Here is a 19,510-nt window from a genome sequence, read left to right as displayed (position 1 = left end):
AATTGGGGGCTCTTCCAGCCAAACCCATTTGATTGAAATTTCAAATGTGATAGGCCAAAATCGAAACTGCAGAGATGTACAAACGTTAACCCTTTTAATCCCAACGGGGAGTTAGTAGATTGGCAAGTTTTATGTAAATTTGCCCTTGAGATCAAAAGTTATAGACAAATCAAAAAATGTCTTTTCAATGGAAACTTTGTCTGAATCATTGCTATTGCCACTGTGTAATTTAAAATACATGCCTATTACATATCATTCAGCTGTGACATTCTTGCATTTGTACTTAAGTTTGCCACAACAGTTTACATTCAAACCTTGTATTGCATTGATAAGTCATGGAAGGAGTAGTCAAAAGGAGGGTCCAAAAGTATTCAGTTTTTCAGTGTGACTCTTTTCTTGATTTACATGCTTGCATTATCCTGCCATCTAGTGGTCCGGTCCAGCGTACACTGCGCAGCAGTGTCGCGCAGCCGAGATTTAATGTCAACAGTATTGGGGGCTTGAACCCTCCCCTCTTCTCCATTGGCTGGCTTTCTAAACGGAGACCAGCCGTTTGAGGAGAGAGGCGTCACTCAGATCAAGCCCCGTCTTTTTCTGATTCGGGGTGTGTTTTTTTTTAGGTTCTTTCTTTCTGTGACGTCTTCAGTCACTCAAACCTAAAAACACGCCCCGAATCCCAAAATGACCGTGTGTTTCTCCGAGGCATTTCTGCCTCGCCTCGGAGAAACTTGGTCGTGTTCATGTTAGGTTTGTTTCGGCTCTCCCATGGGCTGTTGTCAGAGGTCTCCAGCCATGGTGCAGTTCTTGCTGCTCCCGAAAAAGGTTCTCCGGTGTAGGCTCCGCTATGAGGCGGTGAGTCTCTTAGCTGCTGACATCCCTAGCGGGTGATCTCCGCTCCTTCGTGGGTGGTGGCCGCCATTTTGAGTGCTCCGCAGCCGCGAGGGTGTACCTCAATCCGACCCTGCTTGGTGAGTCGCGTCGCTCTACAGGGCTGAGGCGGTGACGGGAGAATGCCCTGATGTCCTCCTCTGGGTTTGCCGCAGGCCGTATATCTTCTGGGGCTGCTCAGCGGCTATAAACTCTGCTGGTTTGCCGCTGTGTCCCCCGACTGCTGAGCGTTGCATCAGGCCGGTTGGAGCGGAATTGATGGCGCTGCTAACTCCGGGATTTTGCCGCAGACCGAGAGCGGAGGTAAGACACATCTACCTGGCTAGCTTGGCCGGCAATGACCCGGCCGGTATTTTTTTTTTAAAGAGGAGGGTGGCCTCCCCAAAACAAAAGCGTCCCTATCTCTGCTCCTTCGTAGGTGGTGTCTGCCATTTTGAGGGCTCCGCAGCCGTGAGGGTGTACCTCAATCCGACCCTGCTTGGGGAGTCGCGTCGCTCTGTAGGGGTAGACGGTGACCGGAAAATGCCCTGATGTCCTCCTCTGGGATTGCCGCAGGCCGTATATCTTCTGGGGCTGCTCTGTCATTCCCCCGTCATGGTCGCCATGTTGCGGGGCTTCGACCCTCCGCTCCCGATTTCTAACTCCGCTTTTCCGAGCGACAGGGTCGTGCTCCATCATCTCTGCTGGTTTGCCGCCGTTTCCCCCGACTGCTGAAGGTCGCATCAGGCCGGTTGGAGCGGAATTGATGGCGCTGCTAACTCCAGGATTTTACCGTGGACCGGGAGCGGAGGTAAGACCCATCTACCGGGCCTCCCCAAAACAAAGGCATACCTTAGAGCCCCTTTTAACTATGTTCCCGGTGCCCAACAGTGGCACCCCTCATTGGTTGTGCTTGCTGCCCCCTCGTTGCCTGTGCTTGCTCTCCTGCCCCCTCGTTGCGTGTTGTGCCTCTGTGCCCTGCTTGTGATCCGGTTTTTGTGCCTATGTGCCCCCCTGCCCCCTCGTTGCTTGTGCTTGCTGCCCCCTCGTTGCTTGTGCTTGCTCTCCTGGCCCTTCCCCCTCGTTGCTTGTTGTGCCTCTGTGCCCTGCTTGTGATCCGGTTTTCTGTCTGTGTGTGGCTCTGACTGTGTGTGGCTCTGACTGTGTGTGGCTCTGACTGTGTGTGGCTCTGTCTGTGTGTGGCTCTGTCTGTGTGTGGCTCTGTCTGTGTGTGGCTCTGTCTGTGTGTGGCTCTGTCTGTGTGTGGCTCTGTCTGTGTGTGGCTCTGTCTGTGTGTGGCTCTGTCTGTGTGTGTGGCTCTGTCTGTGTGTGTGGCTCTGTCTGTGTGTGTGGCTCTGTCTGTGTGTGTGGCTCTGTCTGTGTGTGTGGCTCTGTCTGTGTGTGTGGCTCTGTCTGTGTGTGTGGCTCTGTCGGTGTGTGTGGCTCTGTCGGTGTGTGTGTGTGTGTGGCTCTGTCGGTGTGTGTGTGTGGCTCTGTCGGTGTGTGTGTGTGTGTGTGTGGCTCTGTCGGTGTGTGTGTGTGTGGCTCTGTCGGTGTGTGTGTGTGTGTGTGTGTGTGTGTGTGGCTCTGTCGGTGTGTGTGTGGCTCTGTCGGGGTGTGTGTGTGTGTCTCTGTCGGGGTGTGTGTGTGTGTCTCTGTCGGGGTGTGTGTGTGTGTGTGTGTGTGGCTCTGTCGGGGTGTGTGTGTGTGTGTGTGGCTCTGTCGGGGGGTGTGTGTGTGTGTGTGGCTCTGTCGGGGGGTGTGTGTGTGTGTGTGGCTCTGTCTGTGCCAACCCGCTAGTTCCTGTTCCAATAACAGTTTGTATACCACCCCTCGCCTTCTCACTGGCAAAATTTGCCATCTCCAGGTTCCCCTGGTAGTTTTGCCAAGGGCCCCATATTTTCTCACACTTTTTGGGGCATCCTCTATAATGATCTATCACTTTGTCTGCCTGCTGGCACCAGTCTGCATCAGCTTCTCATTCTGATACTGATGGGGGACAGGGAGGACAGGGAGGGCCCCCCCACTTCCTCACTAAGTTGCGCTTCCCCCGCAGCTATTGCCAAGCAAAGTCTGTTGTGTTTATGCCAGTTCTCCTCCCCCTGTATCATCAATAGCAACCACTTGGCATCCAGTAGCAAACTCGCCACTAGGACCTCTGACCTCATCTTCGTCTCTCCCTGCCAATAAGATTGAATCACGGGGCATTCCCAGAAAATGATAAAAGGAGCCCTCCTGCGCACACCCTCACGCGCATAATGAAGAATTTTCAGTCCCTTTGCAGTAGTGTGCATGAGAAATTAGCCAGATGTAATGTCTCTGGGGCTTTGCAGGGTTCCACCCAATCTTTGTCTTCCGTGTTCCCTATGTCATCTGTCCAGGTGCCTCTCGGGGGGGGGGGGGGATCCTAGGTTTGGGGGGAGTTATTCATTAACTTATGATAAATCACCCCCTGTTCGAAATAGGATCTTTAAGTGGGCAGACCTCTAATGGGGGCATCCGGCTGGCCTGTGCCCTCTTGGAAATGAACTCTAAGGGCGTTCCCAAGTTGATAATAGTGGAACTTTTGGGTGGGTTCCAAATCTTATTCCTGGCTAAATGTTTTGAAGGCCTGCAGTGTTCTATCTCTCCAAATATACCCAAGCTGCTCAATTCCGATCTTCAAACTAGACTGGCTGATGAAGGCTGTTAGCCCGAAACCGGTCCCAGGATCCTTGTTTCTGGTCTAGGGAAGACATGGCTTGGCCGTTCGGGCTGGACTGTTCCCATGAGGCACAGGGTCAAGACTGATTTGCATATAGCTGTGTCCGAACTTAGGTGGCGAAATGAGCTAAAGAACGATGATTGATTCAACACAGATCTGTGACTGGAGGTGGGTGTCTGAAAAGTGTCCGCACGCCTTCCATCATTTCCTTCTGTTTGCTTTGTTCGCCATACGTTGGCAGGGTATGCCCAGACATGGCTCCCTTGCTCACTTTGCCACTTGGATTCAAGTTAGACTGGCTGATGAGGGCTGTTAGCCCGAAACTGGTTCCAGGATCCTTGTTTCTGGTCTAGGGAAGACATGGCTTGGCAGTTCGAGCTGGACTGTTCCATAAGGCATAGGGTCAAGACTGATTTGCATATAGCTGTGTCCGAACTAGGGTGGCGAAGTGAGCTAAACTACGATGGATTCAACCCAGATCCGTGACTAGGGGTGAGTGTCTGAAAAGTGTCATCACTCCGTCCATCATCTCCTTCTGTTTGCTCAATTCCTGTCTTTGCCCGTCATGAGAAAGCCGCTCGGCTCATCACTGTGCCACAGGGTTGGTTTGGGGGAGGGCAGTGTCATGGCGGTCAGCGTGGTCTGCCATCCTAAATAGCGGTCAACCTCTGTTTAGCATTTCACAACAGCCCATGTGTGAAGTGGTAAGCCCTCCCTCCGACTATCAAAGAGGATGGTTTCCTAATTATTAGTGTTGATTGCTTCCCTATTGACCCGGTATGCCGGCTGTCTCCAGTCTGAATTAACTCAGTCATTGATCATTAATTTGACATTTAATCAAGGGTGTGGACTTTAATAAAATATCTGCCTATCCATTGGACAGGTTGCTACATAAATCTACTAGTCCTGTTGTAAAAAAACAACACTTGTCCCTTTGGTGCCACATAGTGCGGTGACAGATTGTGGCAGATATCTCATTATATAAGAGCTCTGATAATGCCCTCTGTTACTATACTAGGGTTTGAATACTAGCAATTCATTTATTTTGCCACCTTTCCACAGATCTACATACTGGGGCTGGAGGTACTTGTAAGCAATAGTTCCAGAGTTGGAATGCCCTTTTGAGTCTGTGCAAACCTACTAACTTGCATAGTTTAGGGGTTTTCATCAGCTCTTTTCTAATCTTTTTGCCATACTGAGAATGGTTGGAAATTCACGCCTGACAACGGCAGAAGTAAAACTTATTCCAGGGTTTATGGAGTGGCTGCAGGGAAAGTGGGGGGAGGATGTGGCCTAACGGCTAGAGCAGTAGACCTTGAAGCTGGGGAACCAGGTTCGAGTCTCGGCAGGGATGCTAAACCTACTGGGATTCTGGGCAGATCACTTAATCTCCCAGTCCTTAAAAATGAATGTGTCCGTCTGCATTGCAACTGGTGCTTATGTAAAGAGCTCTGATCCTTCGGGTCAAGTTTGTGCTATATAAAACTCTTAAATATTTTATTAACAAGTGAACATGTAAATCTCAACAGATTTGCGTATGAGCAAATCTACACATTGGTATTGGTATTTATATTTATAGAGCGCAATTATCACCTGCAGGTCTCTAAGCGCTGTAGAAGGAGAGAAAAAACGGAACCTAGCCTCCCAGTACAGGGACAGAGATTAATCCGACCCCACGCCTCTTGGCAAAGAACCGTTTTCGACTTCTTCCTGAATGGAAGAAGAGCGAGCTCTTTTCGCACAATCTCTGGTAGTTTGTTCCATAAAGGGGCAATGGCAGTTGAAAAAGCTCTGCCCCCTTTGGTAGCCAGCCTAAAACGCTGACACTTCAGCAGGCAAGTTCACACATGCATATTTGTTTATGGTAAAATGCAGTTAACTGTTTTGCCAGGAGTCCGATTTACTAAACAAAGACACCATTTTAACCAGGATGAATCTGATTGGGGTATCTGACCTAAGTTCCATCGAGGTCCGCCTCAAATTGTGCCTACATTCTCGTCTGATGCGACCATTTGACTATGATTGGCACTTGATGCCTTTTGGTGTGATTTCTGCTTAACTTTACTCCTGTTCCCTCTTCTTTTGTCATTTTGGTGTAATTTCATTTATTAAATAATACTGTATTTTTCTAATTCAGTTCCGTTTTTTATTGTTTTGAATTTCAGTTTTTTGTACTGCATAATTCGTTTACACATGACTTTAGGTTGGGACGCTCTGCTCTGTGCCGTACCTACCAGGGGTTCAATTCATATTTATTAGCATGAAGCCTCGAAGTCATTAAATTATAGTTGTGAATATTCACCGAGTTGGGTAGTAACCCACCAAAAATAATTCAGTTTCTTAAAATGTATATGTCCCATCGCTACTATGTTCCCATCTGGCAGAAAATTGTTTCATCTTGGTGTTTGTCTGTTGATTTCTCTTGTGCAGTGTTTATCTTTTGCTGAGCTCCTCTTTGGATTAGCCAGGTAAAACTTTGATTAGACGTCTGTAGCAATTTGGATTTAATTTGTGAAATATTTTTGTAGAAATTTTATGAACATTTCAAGCCGTTTGTAAGCATATTTTAGAAGCAAAACTTAACATGTCTATATGCTCTAAATTGTATATCTTTCCATTTTTGTCTGTAGTTTTAAACAAGGCTGAAAAGCTGTGTCCAGTTGAAAACATGGAAGAGGTATGAACACTCTTTAGTGAATATTAAGTTGTCATTAGCCTGTGATATCTTTGCATCAGGATTTATGTCTCTCCGTGTGTTTCATTGTTTTATTTGTCGTATTTATATACATGTTACACTATTGGAGTGCAGTGCCGAATGCCTTCCTAAGGGTATGCACAAAAACATGGTTGGTGTTCATTGAAAACTTATGCAGTTTATAAATGAAGTGTCTAGTGAAACGGCAACTCGTGTAGGGAAGTGAGCCACAAAAGCAGGCATGCGGGTGGGAGTGGATAAACCATTGTAATTTCTCCTTGGTTGAGTGAGATTACAAAACACCATTTTGAAATGTATTTTTCAAAACTGATTGCAAACTTGCCTTAAAGGTCTACAGAAGTTCCTGTAGTGTTTGATCAGCTAGCCACTATCATTTCATTTTTACATTTGCCTAGAGTTTCCCTCCACGTGGGCATTGCATACTGTTCCATGCATTCTCCCTCCATCCTTTCTAGATTCTTTGAAACTAATGGCTGTCAAAGCCTCAAGAATTTCACTTTAAGTTAAAAAACGTGGACAATGAAACTAGTTAATATCAGATTTTGATGCATTATAAGATTGGGATGGAAACCCACTCAAGTTTTGCAAATTATGCATTAACCCACTATCGATTGGTAGGTCTTGGAGTAGTAACTGGTTTACGGAAAAGTTTCAAGATTGGCTGTAGACATTAACAAAAGGCACAGGCTTTGTTATTCCAGGGTACGTTGATCCAAAACCCACAGTGCTGGACACTCTGGACATCATCTTCAGATTGTTCCCCCCACCGCTCCCCCTTCGCCATGTTTAGAAGGATGAATGCCATTGACCAGACTTCTAAAAATGTAGATTCAGAGGATGAAAGGGATGATGGCGAGGATCATATGAAAGTTGTGTTATTGTGACCATGTCCTATTTAAATAGTCAACAGGAGTGTGATGTATAAGACTATTTTCCCAAATCTGTATTTTAGCAGATGGTGAATGAGACCCCTCACAAGATCAACCAAGAGATACACAGGCAGTTAATTGTTGTAATCTGAGCACCTCTCTCTTGGTGCTTGACCTCTGAGAAGGAGGCTATACTCTGTGTTGGATATGTAGTTACCTTACGCCTAATATAGTTGGGCCTTGTATTGCATAGCAGACCTACTATGTCACCCCTGTTGCCAAGATAGCTTTCTAGTGTTGTGTGGTTGTCTTCATCTCTATGTACATTTGCGTCCTTAGTTAAGGAATGCGAAAACAGTTTTGCTCATTTAAAAATGTGTTCAGAGAACATAGATTGACTCTTCTTACTTTGTTAGCAAGCACATATTAAAAACTTTTTATATTGTGCCTCTCCCTAGTTAGCTCTCCACACACCCCTCTGTTTGCTCCCCTGGTCCCTCCTTGATCCTCGGGGGTATGCGTCTTTTGCGGTTCTCCAGAGGCCCCATAACTTCTTGAACGTCCTCTGGAAACCCCATGCCTACTACCAGTACCAGTACTCATATAACAGTCCAGTTTCACTTCCCAGGTTTGTAGCGGTGGGATCTTCTCACCGCCAGTATCTTATCACGTCACAACGTGCAACCTTTAGAGCAACATTACAAAACAAGAATGCGTAGCTTTAGAGCAACATTACAAAACAAGAATGCGTAGCTTTAGAGCAACATTACAAAACAAGAATGCGTAGCGGTCCGGTGTGTCTCCCCCTCCCCCCACCCCCTGCACGCCCCACCAGTTGTGAAGTAAGTTCCAGCATAAAGTCCATGAGTTCTGATATCCTGCCCCCCTCCTGAGGCCCTGAATCTTGGGGCAGAATCAGAGCATGTATACCAAGGTTCCTTTCTGTTGGCTGCCACCATCTAGTATAGCCGGGTCATCTTGATGTAGGCTGTCTGAAGTAGATTTAACGGAATTAATTGGAAGCCCGACCGTATTGGCATCTCCCGACAGAAGATGTATGCTGTGTCCAATCATCGCCCTCCAGTCTAATATGGTGTCTTTCCCACTAATCTCTGAGGCTATTTAACTGGGGGAGTCTATTTTATATTGGAGCGTCAAATATATTTGGGAAACAGCTGCTCTTTGGCCCGCCTTTGGGTGTGGTTTCCTTTTTTTGGCATCTACCCCTTCTACATTCCCCCTTACACAGTGGTTGTATTTTTCGTTTGTTTGGCAGACTTTGCTTCGCTGCATTGGCCCCCTGTTGTGAACACAGCTTTCACATGCCTTCGCCTGCACAGCGCTTCAGCGCTTGGACATTATATATCCTTAAATGCTGATCTTGCTCAATCCTTAGGGTGGTATAGGCTTTCTTTGTGCGTTTGTGTGTAGTTTTACTTTTATGTCTATTGTCTGGTCCAATTTATTAAAATTTGTTTTTGATAACGCTTTAATTTAAAGATAAATGTTTAACATTACTTACTTCATAAATGGCAGTTTTTGTATCTTGAATTTTCAACTTAGCTGGCCCGATTTCCAATTGAAATGTTGTGCATTTGTCTCGCCAGTGGCTGAACTCCTTTATGGAACCTCACACCGAAAAGCCCTTCCGTTACATAAAGGTTACACCGGACCTATTGAACATGACTACGGTGGTAGAGCTCGACAGATGATGTAAACAAAATAGTACTGAAAATGGTTGTTTTTGTGGGAGAGGTTTTTTTTTTTTTATTTTATGTATTAAATTTCTGGCAAAAAGAAACATTAGACACAAAGAAAAGGTCCGTGCAAAGTCATAATACACAGCATTAAGGTACAGTCCAAGACAGGCATATAGTTACAATGATGAGCTATATGGCGACGGGAGGATCCAGGAATGATAAAGTAGCAGCACCAGAAAACCATAGGGTCACGTCCAGCCCAGAGGGCGCGCAAAAAAGAACAATAACCAAGAGAGACAGAGGATCGCAGGAGCGTCAATAGGAAATACAGTTAGTGGACCGGCGCGGACCAGCGCCGGCGGGGAGCACGGGAGAGGCCGCGTTCCCGGGGAGGGAGCGGGAAAAAAAGGGATGAGCGTCAGAAGGCCAATCAGACAACAAGGAGGAAGGGACACAAAATCGGCACTATGAACCTAGAGTCAGTAACCCCCCCCCCCCCCCGCTCCCACACCCCCAGGGACACACATGGAAAGACAACAGACGCAGAGGTGCCGGGGGGGATAATGTAAGGGGGATAGTCACTGACCAACATCGGCGGACACACGGCTGACGTTGAGCGTGAGAGAGGCAGCGCCGCTGGAGTGAGAACGGGCGAGGAGATAGGCAACCAACGGGGCCCAAATGTTGAGAGGGTGAGACCTGGCGGGCATCAATTCCCAAAACTCAGATAAGAGCGTCTGACAGAGAGGCATCCTCTGGCCAACTTGCTACCTTAGGAGTGGGCCGCCGGCCCCAACACATGGCCACTCTACGCCTGGCTAGCACCAAAAGCATCGCAATCAGACGACGAGAGGCGTCGGGGCAAAATTTAACAAAGCTTAGGAGACCCAGGAAAGGATCAGGGCGCACCGCCTCGCCGGTGATGTCGGAGATAGTGGAGCAAACCGCCTGCCAGAACTCCTGGACCTTAGGACAGAGCCATGCCAAGTGAGCAGCGGGGGCTGCACAATGCCTACACGAGTCCTCCGGGATAAGCCCGAGCCGATGGAGATGCACGGGAGTGCAGCAAAACCTGTGCAAGAACTTGAAATGAATCAAGCGGAGCCGGTAATTTGGTGAGATCTTTGTGGTTTGACTGCAGCAATAAAGTCCGTCTACCTCCGAGATATCGATGTCAAGGTCCGCACCTCACACGCCCGAGTCGAGGAGATGGGGGATGATAACAGGGCGAAAGCTTATAGTTTGGTGACCAACTTGTGTGGCGACGTGGAAGTATATACGAAATCCAGGGCCAGAAAAGTAGGGGGGGGGGCTGTGGGAAGGTAGGATGCAGTTTCCAGCAAGTAGCCCGCAACTTATAGACTAAGAGTGTGTCCTGCAATGTTGGAGACCCTGGAGGCGAGTAGAGGGAATTCTCCGGGTAGAGATCAGCTAAAGTCCTCAGACCCCAGTTGCGCAGCATGGCGAGACATGCTAGAAGACTGAAGGGACGGGAAATCGGGGTGGTCCATAATTGGCATAGCATTGGTGGAGTGAAAAGAAAGACCAGAAAGCCGGCGCAAAGAGTACCACGCCCAGCGCCTCGACCGTATCGACCTCCGTCCGGGGGCGCGCCGCAGGAGCGAACAGCGCAGTAATTAGTGGCCAGGGGGAAGCGACGTCAGACTCCACCGCACCGTGGGGCTGATAGGGGGTGGGGTGGTGCCAAAAATGCAAAAAGCTGGCCTGAGTGCATAGAGCCGAAAGTCAGGCGCACTGTAAAACGATGCCAGTTTCCCTAGAGAGAAGAGCTCCCTCTTATGACTGGTGAAATGCTGACCATGCGTCCCCTCCCTCTTTACCCCATTACCAGAATGACAGGAGCATTACCGGAGACCATCCCTGGTCGGAATTAAAAGGACGGGAGGGCGCCGGCTCCTTTAACTGGAACAGCATGGAGAACTACGCTCCTCCCCTCGATGACGACACGTACTCTGGAGTGGCCAAAACCCAGGAAGGAGATTGCTTGGCGTGTGACGTCACCCCGGTGAATTCGAACGCAGGAGTTGGGAGCAGAGAAGAGAACGAGGAAGTGGTATCGTGGGCAGCGAGACGAGAAGACGACGACAGAAAGCCAAGAGGCCAACGGATACACGCAGTGCCGTGCCACACTCCCGAGGGAGGAGTGTGGCTTCAGCAGGTACGGAGGAAGTTTGCGGGTTGGGTCGGGTCGGGAGGCGAGGTTCTTCGACACAGTAATTAGCGTGTGTGGATCCGAAGGACAATCCCCGGTAACCCCTCCTATTCTTCTGCAGTGTAAATATTTCCCGTCCCTCACTGATACCCTGTCACAGAGGCACAGAGAAGTGTTTAAACCTGTATAGCACAATATCACGGGTGTCCCCTCACTTCCCCGGTTTCCTTTTGGGTGTCAGACATTGAGCCCCGTTCCTGACAGCCTGTTTCTTTTCGTTTTCTCCACGTGGTGGGACCAGACTGCACCCAGAGAACCAGGAGAAGTCCCTGAGCCCTAAAGACCATCGAAGACGGTTCCAGTCCTAACATTTCAGAAGCAGAGACTGCGTCATTGCCACCACGGACGCAGGGGGATTTTCAAGAGACAGGCTCACCACCAGATATAAAAAGACGTTAACCAAAATAAAACTCTACCAACCCAGATCTAGTCTCAGACCCCTTTCTGGTTCCGCGCCACACACGCCACACGCACCTAAACCGCCAGCCGACATGGGCAAGGTTAGGATATCATAAGCTACCCTGGGTTGCAGTTTTGTGGGAGAGGTTGTGGCGAAATTGCTAGAACTGCCGGCTTTGGAGCTAAGGGAAAACGGGCACGAGTCTCGACGTCCGCTCACTGTTCTGTGGTACTGGGAAAGTCAGAAATCCCTGTGTTTACCAAAAATAATCTGAACAATTTATTACTTTAATGTAAGTGATACCTGTGTAAAGCGTTCAATACCTTCAGGGTGCAGTTAGCACAATATGGAATTGCAAAAAAATTATGTCTAAAACACTTGCCAGGCACGCATTTGCCTCTTGGCTCTTCTTTCGCTTTATGGCACTTAAATCCAGGCAGTGCAGCTAGTGTGGCGTGCCTGTGCTTTCTTAATAAGCCACTGTAGGACATCGGCTCGAAGGGATCTGTTGACATGTTGTGAAAGGGGCACAGTGATTCAGATGTGATTCCACGGTGTCGGAAGTTTAGCAGTCTGACCTCTATTGCCCTAGGTATTTCTCCCGTCGCAGGTGGCCTACCTGGCTCTGCGCTCTCTCCACTTCAAACATTGTTGATGCCTTAAAACAGCTCCATATTGGGTCCATCCGCACGCATTGTGCTCAGATTCCCCCCCTTCCCCCCCCCCCCCCCCCCCCCCCCCCCACCCCCACACCAGCTGCACATGATTTCATCTGGCCTTTCCTCTTTTTTTTTTTTTTTTGGCCTTTATCCTTGTAGGGTAGGCAGGGCAGGAGTAAAGAGTGACACCCCATGACTAGTGAAATACATAGGTGCTTGTCATTTTCAGAGTTGAACAGTTCCATTTGTCACAACTGACTTTCCGAAAAGTTCCAAAGCTTTGACCAAACACTAAAAAAATCACATGGGCATGCACAAATTGTTTTATGAACGTTCCCATGCTGTGTCAACATAATTGTTGTTGTGACAGAAGACCTACTGTAGCTTAGTGACCCAACACTATCAATTACAGACCTGGGCATCTAGTTCTGGGATCTTTTACAGTGAAGACTGCAATGCCACCCTACATATATCAAGCACAAGGTAATCTCATTTTTGGAAGGCTCTGTGACTCCTCTGGCCTAGACTGCTTCTCTGGTCACTGCACCTACCCACTTAAACTTCAAACACAGGTTGGTGGCCTCTTTTTGCCTGCTTGGTCAGGGTGAATCCTAAGATGGCAACAGTGTGGCTGTAGGTGGTGAAGGGTAATCGGGCATCATGGAGAGGTGGAAGACTTGTGACGATTTCCATTGATTTTTTGAGATTGTGTGTGCAGCAACGTCTACAAGTATTAGACTGGTTTACCAGTCTTTCCAGTTTCTCACAAATCTTCACCATTTCCAAATTAGATGACTTTCACTAGGGGCAGCAGAGTTTTTGCAGTGTTGATATGAAGCCCCACTAAGAAACACACTCCAGTGGGAATCCAGTGTAGGTAACCAAAGCCTTTTATGGATATTTGTGGGTCCATTAAAGTCCGGCAAGTCATGTAGGAAGTCTAGCAGGGCATTCTTGAAGGCCCTTGAGAAAGCTTGTGAAATATTTAGTGTAGAGGGATTTAGTTCCATTCTCATGAGAATTAAAGTTCTCATGTGAACTTGCAACTATCTTGCAAGATCACCTGTCGAAGGGCTTTTGAAAGGAATCCAGTTGCTCTGAAACTGAGTTTCTAAGTTTACCACCATATTTCGATTTGCATTTGAAGAACCTCCTGTGAAGCTATTTATAGTGCTTTGTTTGACTGATCTCTGTGATCAAAAATTCCTGTTAATTCTTGCATGTGTTGTAATTTACAGCACTATTTTATTTCAGTGCTGGGATGTGGAGCGCAAGTATTTTACATATACTATCAGAGGAGTGGTGGATGGGTCAATGCCTTGTGTTACATTGTATTATGTAACTCATGGAGTACCCTTTCAACACTACAACGTTTACTCCTTGTCCGACTTCTGTATTTATCCTTTCAACCTTCCCCCTATATTCTTGTGAGCCTCCCTTCCCCTAGTCATTGAGACCTCCGCTTAGTAAGTGACTAGAGGTTCAGAAGTAATACTGATCAGAGTATGAAGTGTTGCATATTTCCAACTGGGTATGATATGGGGGTGAGGTCAGTCTTTACTTGAATACTCCAATTCCTATTTTAACTGTTGTTTGCGTGGCCAAAACTAGATGTGGATGATAATCCGTGATCCTGTACTTTCCAGTAAATTTAAATAAAAGTATCTGCCAGTGCAGTTCATTATGGGACAAGGGAGTTCCTAGCTACTTTAACGTGCAGTGTTTTTTCAATATTCAGTTGGATGAAGCTGTTGCTGATCTAGCTCCATATTTTTTTTCTTTCCCAAAGGTGTCCTAAAAGGATTCTGTTCCTTGACCGTCACAATAGTGGAGTTTGATTAAAATTAGTTTCTTTAAACACTAATCTTTTTATTACTCTGATGTCGTAATGAGAGAACACAGCATCCTGCCTACATCCACCAGCCGGCCGAGCTTATCTATTGCAGCAATACAAAGCTTTTGAGCCAACAACCCGGAGGCCGGCAGCGTGGGCAATGCGCCTGCATTGTAATGATCAATGACTTCTGAGTTTTCACAGGAACAAACATAAGAGGCTACAGGAATACGTAACAAACAATAAAGGAAAACCGTACTAAACCAACCATTTCCAAGACCCCTTTTACCCTTCCACTCCCTCATCTGCACCAGCTATACCTCCTTCCTTTATCCCAAGCCTCAACATGGGGGGACTGATAGTGTAACTTATCTAGATGGTTGTCGGCGGAGCCGTAACAAGCGTCTCTTGCGGCGGCAGCTTAAGGATTTGTAAATATTTAGGACAAGTAATTTCTCTCATGTCTTTAGCTAGCAACTGCAAAAATGGTGCCCACGGTTTGGGATATACCTCCCCCCTGCCCTCCACCACTAGGGATATGTGTTCCATAGCCAGAAGATGCCACAGGCGATGTAACCAGTTCAGTATTTCAGGACCAGACTGTGTGCCCCATTGCGCTAAAATAGCCGGTCTAGCTGCCAGCAGAGCTAATGCTATTTTCCTACCTCGCATCGACCTCAATGGAAAAATCTTTGGGTGTGAGAGCGAGGAGTGTATTCTGGGGAATGGGGTATTAAAACCTCGTCTGTATTATCAAGGACCTCAGTCCAGTTGCGCTGTAATTTGGGGCAGTCCCACAGTCTCTCCAGCAAAGGTCCGATTTGCTCTTGTCCCAGCTATGGATTCGCACGGGGGTGTATTACCAATGAGAGAAGACTTTAAATGCGAATTCGTCCCCAGCAGTGTTGTGTGCAGTGTGATGGGTTTTATAAAGTATGTGCTCCCATTCCTTGTGGGTCAGCAGCCTTCCCAGCTCGATTTTCCAGCGTACTTGCTCCCTTGTGCGTTGTTCGGTAGATCACGCTGTAATCGTGGTCTACAATTCCGAGATGAGACGACGATCGTTGAGCTTGCGAAGCAACCAGTTTTCAAACGTGGTGATGGGGCGGGGCATTTGAGTGGAATTGGAAGGCGCCGTGATCCAGTGATATAATTGGCAATAGGCATAATGATAAGTCGCTAGGAGGCCATAGTTTTTCTGAAGCTGCACAAACGGGGCAAGCCCCTCTGTGTCAAAAAGAGACCCCACCCTTTTGCAGCCTTCCTGCCTCCAGCGCTGAAAGACCTCTTATGTTGGTCCTGAGGGAAAGTCTGGGTTATCCACAATAGGGGTCATAGGTGAAGGGGTAAGTCCATCCCTTCTTTACAGCTAACATATCCGAGACCTTAAGTCGCAGAGCTGATGGGAGAATAATATAACCCTCACACCCTGTGCTTGTGAGGCAACCTTAGCTCTCTCCAAATATTGATGCCCGCTACCGTCTGATCCATAAAATTCCATCTGGTCAATGAGATTCGTCTAATTAAGGGCAACCTTCAGAATAATGGTCGGGGCTATACGCATTCCCAGGTACGATATGTCTTGCTGGGACCATTGGAATGAGAATTGTTGCTGTAAAACATCTACCAGGACCTGGGGAACCGACCAGTTCAGTATATTGTATTTACTCAGGTTGACTTTAAACCCAGACACTTAACCAAAAGCAAGGAGTTTGTCAAGGAGACTCGGCAGTGTCGATTGCGGGTTGGTAAGGGAGTAGATAACATTGTCTGCATAAAGACTTATTTTATTCACATCCGCTCCGAATTTCAAACCTTCTATGCGCTAGTCCACTTGTATATGTTGGGCCAAGGGCTCCATTTGAATCGCAAATAGATGGGGGGGATAGGGGGCAACCCTGCCGGGTCCCCCGGGAAATTGGAAAGGAGGAAGATCTGGTGCCATTTACCCTCACAAAGGCCGTGGGTGCACTATAAATGCAGCAAATCCATTTGATAAAGTTCTCCCCAAATCCGAAGTAGCGCACAGTATCAAACAGATGGGTCCACCCCACCCTGTCAAATGCCTTCTCTGCATCAATGGACAGAAAGAAGGCCTGCCTTGACTGCTGTATACTATCCATTAGGTGGAAAAGGCGTTTAGTATTGTCTCCCCCCCTGTCGTGTGGGAATAAAACCTGACTGGGGTCGACTAGGTCTGCCATGAGCGGATTTAAGCTTCCAGCCAATATACCTGCAAATATTTTCGCATCAAGATTGAGGAGGGATATAGGCCTGTAGGAGCCACAGTCTTGTTAGTCTTTAGCAGGTTTTAGAATAACCGAGCTAGCAGCCTCCAACATGGATGGTATCACCGCCCCGTCTCTAAAAAGGAATTGAACAATTTAGTCAAAAAGGGAGCCAACTCTCTACAAAAGGTCTTCTAAAAAGAGGCAGAAAATCCATCAGGGCCTGGTGATTTGTCCAGTTTCAATCTGGAGATGGCCGAAATCACCTCCTCTATGAAAATAGCAGAATCAAGCAAATCTGCCGCAGTCTTAGAGAGCAGGGAAATCTCACAGGCATTCCAGTACGCAAGTGGGTCCTGCCCAGTATATAAAGCGCCATAGAACGAGCGGAAGGTGTCCACTGTGTGTATCGGCACTATGTTTGACCCCATCATGATCCCTAATCGAATGATTCATAGTTGCTTGAGTTCGGGTCCATAATCTGTAGGTCAGCAGTTTACCACACTTATCACTGCTAAGGTAAAATTTGTGGCTGAGGCAAAGAAGGGTGTATTCTGCCCTGTCGAGGTCAAGATGTTTTAATAGATGCCTACCTTTCTCCAATTCCCTCCACACCCTCGGCGCCCCAGTTTGTTTGTGTATAGATTCAAGTTTATTTATTTATTCAAAGTTTTATATAGCGGGAACAAGATCTTTGCAGATATCAGAGAGCTTTACAGAGATAGGTGTAGGGGCAACTGGAGGGTGGATAAATCCACTATGGGGTACAATATGGTAGCCTAGCAGTAAAGGGTAGCAACAGTACATATATAAACCAATAAACGACATGTAAATAATGATACCGAAACAGTACCGAGTCGTGGGTCCCGCAGCAATAGTGACCAGGTGTACTTAGACATTTACCTCTTTCTTAAAGCTCGCAGGGAAGGCGGTAGGGGCAGCAGGAGGGTAATTGGAACAACTATTAGGAGCAATATAGTAACGGTAGCATACTAGGATATCAGTCATATACAAGGATAGTACCAAGAGTTAATCAGGTAACCAGTCCAGCGGCAACGGTGCAGCAGTCTGTTCCATTAGCGGGAGAGTTCAGGTGAACTTGGCCATAAGGAAGGCTTTTACCTCTTTCTTAAAAAGCGCCGTAGAGGAGATAAGCCTGGTTTCAGGAGGGAGTGCATTCCAGATTCTGGGGGCCATTCCTGAAAAGGAGCGTTTGCATGTTTTTTCCTTCCGGAATCTACGAGGTTTCATGAGTAGATTTTTTGTACTTCTATTGGTTCTCGAGCCTCCAGATATAGTCCGCTTATGGGTGAGGTAGCTGGGTGACTTGTGGTGAATGGCCGAATGTGTCATTACGGCTATTTTCAGCTGTATTCTGGCCTCAAAGGGCAGCCAGTTCAGGGATTTTAAATCCGGGGATATATGCGAATGTTTCCTTGAACCAGTGATGAGTCTCGCGGCAGCGTTCAAGGAGGCTCTTAGGGGAGTGGTTGTTGTAATGGAGAGCCTGCTAAGGGCCAAATTCCGTAGTCTATGCTGGGGATAACTAGGGCCTGTACAGCAGTTTGGAAGTCCTTAGCAGGGAGGAAAGGTTTAAGTTTCCTCAAGGTGTTGATTTGGAAGTTAGCTCCTTTAGTTGCTTTGCTAACGTGCTGCTGCATGTTGAGCTTGGCATCCAGTGTAATGCCTAAGGATTTCGCAGATTCCACGATGGTGGGTTGGACATTGAATGCCGTTAGTTCCTTGAGCCAGGTCTGGGTGATGGCAATCTTCGTGGGAGGTGATATCAGAAGGAACTCAGTTTTCAGAGCATTTAGTTTGAGGTGATTATCGGCCAACCATGATTGGGTGTTTCTGAGTGTGGCGTTCAGAAGCTCTTCGCTCTCGAGCCGAGTGGTTGCTCCCCAGTGTCTCTGACGACACCTGGTATCGTTGTGCAGCGCTTCCTATCACTGCCTCGTTGTTATTGCCTGCAATCTGCCTTGCTTGCCGCTTTTGCTCTGTTTTACATTTAAAATTGCCGCCTTTGCTCTGTTTACACTTTAAATTGCCAGTGTAACTTTGTCTGTGTATGCGCGTTATCCCCCAGCGCTCCGCTGCCATTTTGTTTGTTGTTGTGGTCCTAGTAAACCCGCCCCGCCGCCCAGTTGAGCCGCCCTCGCCCCTCCCCCTCCACTATCCATATATGACAGCTGGTCCCGCGCGCAGCGTCTACGCGCAGCGTTCGCGCCCCAGTCGCGCCGAAGGCGCGCCAAAGGTAAGCACGTCTACGCCCGTCCACGCCTGGACCGCGCCCAGTGCCATACCCCCTGGTCCTTGCACCCCCCCCCCACCCCTCCCGCATCACTTACGATGCCACCACCCTCCTAGCCCTTAACCCCGGCCGCTCCCCCAACTGCATCCAAGCTGCTCCTGGACAAACCCACGGACCTTTCTCATGCAACTCCTGCAAATTCTACGGCACTGTCTACAACTCCGCTACGATCACACCACAGATATCCGACCCCAACAACCTACAATGCATCTTGCTCAACACCCGTTCGGTCCACAGGCACGCCATTGACCTATGGAATCTACTAGACACCATCTCTCCGGACGTCGCCTTCCTAACAGAAACCTGGATGAACGCCTCTTCTGCCCCAGACATCACCATTGCCATCCATGAAGATTATAAGATCATACGCAAGGACCGTACCGGCCACACAGGAGGAGGAATCTCTATCGTCCATAAGAAATCAATCCGCATCTCAACCAGCTCAGATGTCAATCTCGCCAACTCCGAACACCTCCACTTCCAGATCCACATCGACCCCAAGACCACACTCAGAGGCACCCTCCTTTACAGACCTCCAGGACCCCGCGCTCAATTTAGTGAGGACATCACGGACTTCATCACTCCACACGCGCTCCCCTCCAAAGATTACATCCTTCTGGGAGACCTCAACTTTCACCTTGAAAAGCACAACGACCGCAACTCCACCACCCTTTTGGACAACCTCGCCAACCTCGGACTTAAACAACTTGTCACTTCCCCCACCCACATCGAAGGTCATACACTCGACCCGATCTTCACCTCCAGCAATCATGTCTCCTTCAGCCACACCACGAATCTCCTTTGGACTGACCACAGCTGCGTTCACTTTACCTACAACAAGCCCAAACCCAACATCCACCCCCAACCAACTCTGCAAAGAAACTGGAACAAAATCACCATCGACCAGATTTCCTCATCGCTTCTTCTTAACCCCCCAGCCCACTCCTCAAATCCCGATCAAGCCGCCTCCAACCTCACCCTATGGT

The 19,510-nt window shown here is 48.0% G+C and overlaps 1 protein-coding gene across 1 annotated transcript in view; it reads left to right on the top strand.

The window, feature by feature from the left end:
- The window catches only part of ATRX (ATRX chromatin remodeler), a 1,771,102-nt gene that overhangs the window by 77,158 nt on the left and 1,674,434 nt on the right, over positions 1–19,510 (top strand). Inside the window, exon 3 of the mRNA XM_086918408.1 lies at positions 6,202–6,248. Coding sequence (XP_086774534.1) covers positions 6,202–6,248 — 47 coding nt within the window. The remainder of the gene's footprint in view (positions 1–6,201; positions 6,249–19,510) is intronic.

The sequence above is a fragment of the Lissotriton vulgaris genome, chromosome 4_1, assembly GCF_964263255.1.
Source record: "Lissotriton vulgaris chromosome 4_1, aLisVul1.2, whole genome shotgun sequence".
NCBI lineage: Eukaryota > Metazoa > Chordata > Amphibia > Caudata > Salamandridae > Lissotriton > Lissotriton vulgaris.
Note: the sequence above shows the minus strand (reverse complement) of the source record. Positions and strands in the feature narration are given on the sequence as shown.